The 6299-nt window shown below is 34.4% G+C and overlaps 1 protein-coding gene across 1 annotated transcript; it reads left to right on the forward strand.

The window, feature by feature from the left end:
* Positions 1–4125: 4125 nt before the first annotated feature.
* Positions 4126–5865, forward strand: LOC122051560 (DEAD-box ATP-dependent RNA helicase 15-like). Its single transcript, XM_042612786.1, has 4 exons — positions 4126–4271; positions 4378–4494; positions 5184–5284; positions 5747–5865. The coding sequence occupies exons 2-4, from the start codon at positions 4379–4381 to the stop codon at positions 5785–5787; spliced, it is 258 nt and encodes an 85-aa protein (XP_042468720.1). The 5' UTR covers positions 4126–4271; position 4378; the 3' UTR covers positions 5788–5865.
* Positions 5866–6299: the final 434 nt, after the last annotated feature.

Here is a 6299-nt window from a genome sequence, read left to right on the forward strand (position 1 = left end):
TTATTTTCATATTGCACTTAAATGAAAATAAGATAGTAGGAGTGTTACTATCTTATATCATTGTACTTGTACGATCTGCTTCTTTCCGAAGATTTCGGAAAGAAGGGTTTTAGTGCTTTGCTCATCAGTGCGGTCGAGGACCGTGGACCTTCGAGTAGGAGTCGAGCTAGGCTCCGAATGAAGTAAACGACTTTGTCTCTTTTCTTATTTCCGCTGCACGATTCTGATTTAAAAAGTAAAAGAAAAGTTTTAAAAGAAGCGATATTCAACCCCCCCTCTATCGCTCGTATCCGATCTATCAATTGGTATCAAAGCCTCGTAAGCTCTGAAATAACTTAACCGTTTTTCAAAGCATTTTTTTTTAAAAACTTTCTCTTTTCTTTAATTTAGAATATTTTTTTTTGTTTTTCTTATCCTCTCAAGCACTGCTAATCCCAAGACGAAAATTTTTGGAAATACTTTTCTTTTAATTTTTATCTTGCAAGGATGTCGAACTCGTATCAAGAAGGATATAGTACTACCCGACCTCCACTATTCAAAGGAGAAAATTTTAGTTATTGGAAGAATAGAATGGAGTGCTATTTGAAGTCCGACATCGAGCTCTGGTTCACAATCTTGAAAGGCTACACTCCCTCGATGAAAGATGGAACGCCTCTTGAGCCTGAAGATTGGACTCCCCCAATGATCAAGAAGGTACAACTAAACTACAAGGCAATCAACGTCATTCAGTGCGGGCTTACAATGAAAGAATTGAATGGAGTCGGCCCCTACGACAATGCTAAAGAATTGTGGGACTCTCTAGTCAAACTACATGAAGGAACCGACGACTTGAAGATAACTAAATGGGATTTACTTTTAAATAATTTATTTAATATAAAAATGTTTCCCGGAAAGACGGCCACGCAACTACACGCTCAACTGAAGGACATACTTAATGGCCTCCACCTGATCAGACACAACCTGGAAAACCATGACACGATAAGGTACACCTTAAATGCCTTTCTGAGGAATGCTTTGTGGGCATCAATTGTAGATGCGTACAAAGTCTCCAAAGATCTTTCAATTCTTAAGTTAGACGAGTTATTCTGTGAATTGGAATTACACGAACAGTCTAATATAAGCCATGTCGAGAAAGGTGTAGCTCTGTATGCAGGTCCAAGCAAGGAGACAAAATCAAAAACCAAGATTGAGTCTGAAGGTGAGTCAGACTCCGACTCAACAAATGAAGAAGAGTTGGTCAACATGGTGCGAAGACTTCTGACAAAGAAGAAGTTCAGAAGAAATGTCAAGAAGACTCCGCTCAACCAGACCCAAAACAAATCAGAAGTGATTTGTTATGGGTGCAACAAAAAGGGACATTTCAAAATCGATTGCCTGAACCGGAAGGAAAAAAAGCCCAAATCGACAAGATGAAAGAAGGCTCTTCAAGCAACTTGGGACGAGACTTCTTCCGACGAATCCGACACGAAGCAAATGAAGCACTTGAGCCATCTTGCATTTATGGAAAGAAACGAAGATTCTGACTCCGAGTCCGATGAAGAGTACGAGTCTGAGATCGACCTCGATTCCGAGAGAAGCCCCAGATCGGAAGATCCAAATATGGTAACGATTTATTCTAAATCTAATTTGCTTAAAGTAGTTAAGTGTTTGTTTAAAAAAATATCAAAATCGGAAAAATAAAATGACTTGTTACTTAAGGAAATAAACCACCTTAAGCAACAAGTTAACTTGAGTGACTCGACTAACCAAGTTCAAGTTGGAACTTCAATTCAAGTTGAAAAACTTGAGGAAGAAAATTTTGACTTGAAAGGACAAGTCGAGCGACTCAAAAAAACATTGGAAAGGTTCAAACTGGGATCTAAGTGTCTAAATATGGTACTTGGGTCGCAACGAGCCGTGTACAACAAATCAGGACTTGGCTACAACCCTAAGCAAACAAACAAATAATATTTGTCTTTAATTAGTCAATAAGTTAGAAGTTAAGTCCAAGCATGGGTTCAAACAAAACTTTTAACCAAACCAATTGAACCAAACCTATACTTAATCCCTAAGAGTCAGATTCATTACTTAGATAGACCTTATCTAAGCTATGGCTCAGGGGGAGCAAGTAGAAAAACAATACAACCAACTTGATTAACCAAACTCATACACTTAGGATTAGGTTTACTTTCTGTTTAGAATGGTTAGATTAAAAAGGTTTACAAACCCTACAACATAGCATCGGAATGGATTAGGATGATAGTACGTCAAGGAAACTTTGTCGAAGGCATGTCTAGGCTGAATATGGAATTCTACCTGGTGCACTAGACTTAGTGGATCTGACCGAAGCTACCCCAGTCAAACATGCGCTAATTAGATCAAAATTTAGTATTAAGTTTTTTGGGCGGGAATAATTTGGAAAGTCTTCAGCAAGTGGTCCACCGTTGATACACAAGAGGTCATATGCCTCGCCACTGAACTACAAGCTTATCCTTATAAAGCTTGCTTGATTAACCCAAAGCTAAGTTTGAATCTAACATCGGTTCAATAACCTTTTTTAAACTTAATTAAGTTTCTAAACCTAATTAAATTCTAAACCTAATTCTAAACTTAATTAAACTTCTAAACCTATTAAATTCTAAACGTAATTCTAAACTAAATTAAATTCTAAACCTAATTAAATTTCATACTTAATTAAAATTCAAACTTAATTAAATTCCAAATTTAATTAGTTAAATTCCAAACAAAATTATTTTAAAAACTTAATTAAAAATTATTTTAAAACTTAATTAAAAATTATTTTAAAAACTTAATTTAAAACTTAATTAAAAATTATTTTAAAACTTAATTAAAAATTATTTTAAAACTTAATTAAAAATTATTTTTAAAAACTTAATTAAAAATTATTTTTAAAAACTTAATTAAAAATTATTTTAAAAACTTAATTAAAAATTATTTTAAAACTTAATTAAAAATTATTTTAAAACTTAATTAAAAATTATTTTAAAACTTAATTAAAAATTATTTTAAAAACTTAATTAAAAATTATTTAACATTTAATTAAAAATTATTTTAACCTTAAAACTTAACTCATTACACTATAAATTTTAAATGCAATTCAACTAAATTAAATCCAAAAATTTATCCACTCAATTTCATCCTTTAACCAAACTTTGGTTCAAATCCTACGTTTTGTAGGAATCCAAAGCTCTGGATAAATGGATCTTGGACAACGGCTGCTCCAGACATATGACTGGGGATCAACACAAATTTACCAACATTGAATTCAAAAATTTAGGATCAATTGCCTTTGGAAATAATGGCAAGCTAAAGATAATTGGTACAGGTGAAATTCAATTACAATCCAACATTTCAATTTAAAAGGTTTTACTTGTTGAACATTTTAATTATAATTTGCTTAGTATAAGCCAACTCTGTGATTCAGGATTTAGGGTTAAATTTTTGTCTTCTGAATGCTTGATAAGCTATAATGATTCAACTAATATATTACTAAAAGACTTTAGAGCACTACAACAAAAACCCTCATAGACATCAGTGGAACAACAACGGTTTTAAGTAAAAACCGATGTCTTTGAGTATTTTACACCGGTTTTTCCAAAAATCGGTGTCTATGAGCGCAGATTTTCGCTCATAGACATCGGTTTTTTAGGCGATGTCTATGAGCGCCCTTTTTTTCGTTAATAGACACCGATTTTAACAGCGGTTTTTAAAACCCGGTGTTAATGAACCAAAATAAAATATTTTAATTTTCCTACCAGCCAAAATTTGCAACACTGTGAAGTTCCCTCCAAACCTAAATCTATATCACGCCCCTTCCTTCGACCATCTCTCTCACCTAAACCTAAACCTAAACCTCCGACCATCTCTCTCAGCCTAAACCTAAACTTAAACCTCTGACCATCTCTCTCAACCTCATCTCCCTCTTCCCCCTTCCTAGATCGACGCCCCTTCCTCTCCCGATCAGGATCAACACACGACGCCCTTGCTTCTTCGTCCAACCACATAGCATCAACACACGGGCTGCTGAGATCACGCTGCTCTCGTTCGCCACTCATCCAGTCCGCCAGTGGATTGGCTTCATCAACCCTTTATTATCCAACTTTCCCCTCTCCTCCAGTCCTCCCATTCATCCTCCAAACCCTAGCCTCCTCGGATCTCTCCCATTTAGGATATTTTCTCAAAACCCTCGTCGTCCTACTTTCTATTTTTCTCCTGATTTGTTTCTCTTGAAGACTCTATCTAGCTCCACTTTCCAGTTTTCATCTGCCAAGGTGATTATTTTCATTTTCTTTTTAGTTTTTTGGTGCGATTGATGCGTTTTCGTTGTATATTTTGATATTATCTTGTCTTGATCTTTTTTCTCTTGATTCGATATAGTATGGGGGAAGCCAAGGATAATGATGTTTACGAGAAGGAGCTCCTGGACTACGAAGAGGAGGAAGAGAAAGCTCCGGATTCGGTCGCTGCCAAGGTTTCCGGTGAAGCAGTGAAAAAGTAAGAACGAATTTTTATCAGTCTTCCGCTATTTTTTTTGTCTTTTTTTTTTCACTTCATATTCATGGCATGGTTCATACTATATAAAGGGGTTTTCTTTGTTGAGGGTTTTTTTTTGTCGTTATGATTTCAATCAATTAGTTGCTTTTTTGTTGTTTATTTATTGCACGTTTATAGCTATGGTCTGCTTAAAAATTTCCTCATTCCAAGGATTTCTCTAGTCAGAAACTTCGTTTTATTCTAGATCTAGCGTTGACATTCTTTGTTTTCCATTTTCCCCTTCTCTTGTACATATTTTCATGCAAAGCTAGATTTTTCTAATCAAATTGAATTATTTAATAAGTTTATTAGGACAGAAATGCTCATGAATCTAACAACTTAGAGTTGTTACTATTCCTGTGTGGTCGCTATGTTATGCACATACTTTCTTTGAAGCTGGAGCAGAGGAATTTTATTTTTCAACCTCACTGTACATTATTGGATGTGATAAATGTTTTTTTGTTTTTTTTTCTCTTCCCTTAACTGAAGTTCCATTAGATTTATCTTCATGTTTTTTCTTCCTTATATCATTGTGTAGCGTCTATTTTATTACTGTCGCATAATTTTGTTTTCTTTTTTAGTCTTGGTTTATTTCCACGAAATTTATACAAAAGGTGAATATTGTTTACTAACTATGATAAAACATACAGGGGTTACATTGGGATTCACAGTTCCGGATTCAGAGACTTTCTGTTGAAGCCAGAACTCCTTCGTGCTATCGTTGATTGTGGTTTTGAGCATCCTTCCGAAGGCAAGATACAGTATCATTTTTAAACGTACATATTTTTAATTTTAGAGAGATGTTGATATGGAAAATTTTGATTGGTTCCGGAACCACTGTTGAATAGCTCAGCATTTTAGATTTAGTTTTCTGTCAGATGTTTGTACACTCCAATTCACTTAGTAGTTGCATCTAATTCGTTAAAATCAATTTTGGTCTTTAAAGTTTGTTAATAATATAAAATATCTTCTGGTACAAAAGAGAGCATTATGTTGGCAATAGTTCAATTTCATCTTAGGCGTATGAGGTAATCATTGAAATTATATGGAAGTGGTTTTTTTTCAATTAAAGTACTAGAACTATAGACTTGTCCTCTGCTCATTTTACTTTCTTAATTTGAGAGCAAATCAGGAGAACCCTATTTAAATTTAAATAGATATCTCATTTCATCATCGAGTGGATAGATGCATAAATCTTTATGGTATTTTGCAGGTAAAGATCACTTGCATGTTTCTCAGTTTGGTGGAGAATAGGGTAAACCTTTCTATTAAAGGATCCAGAAGATTATTTTTTACTTACTGGGGTACTCCTCAATTTTCATCAGTACAACATGAATGTATTCCACAAGCTATTCTGGGAATAGATGTTATTTGTCAAGCAAAGTCTGGAATGGGTAAAACGGCAAATTTTGTACTTTCTACTCTTCAGTAAATTGAGCCAACAGTAGGCCAAGTTGCTGCACTTGTGATGTGTCATACAAGAGAATTGGCCTTCTAGGTTTGGCTTTATTTTTAAAGAATGATTTATGTTGATTTTGATGGTTCTAGAATTTTGATTCATATTTATATTTGTGCAGATTTGCCATGAGTTTGAGCGATTTAGCACGTACTTACCATACATCAAGATTGTTGTATTTTTTGGGGATATTTTCTAATTGTAGGCATCTATATAGAAAGATGTAGGAAAAGATGTTGCTGCAGGATTTCAGATTGGTGGATCCAGTGCCTGTGGAGTATGTACCATCAAGAAATCAGAATAAAAATTC

Source organism: Zingiber officinale, chromosome 1B (assembly GCF_018446385.1).
Source record: "Zingiber officinale cultivar Zhangliang chromosome 1B, Zo_v1.1, whole genome shotgun sequence".
NCBI lineage: Eukaryota > Viridiplantae > Streptophyta > Magnoliopsida > Zingiberales > Zingiberaceae > Zingiber > Zingiber officinale.

What these genes read in the sequence shown, in the direction of transcription:
- LOC122051560 (XM_042612786.1), top strand. Translation starts at nt 4,379, where the DNA reads ATGGGGGAAGCCAAGGATAATGATGTTTACGAGAAGGAGCTCCTGGAC. An exon ending in TCCGGTGAAGCAGTGAAAAA is followed by an intron (nt 4,495 to 5,183) that starts GTAAGAACGAAT and finishes TAAAACATACAG; the next exon opens with GGGTTACATTGGGATTCACA. An exon ending in TTTTGAGCATCCTTCCGAAG is followed by an intron (nt 5,285 to 5,746) that starts GCAAGATACAGT and finishes GGTATTTTGCAG; the next exon opens with GTAAAGATCACTTGCATGTT.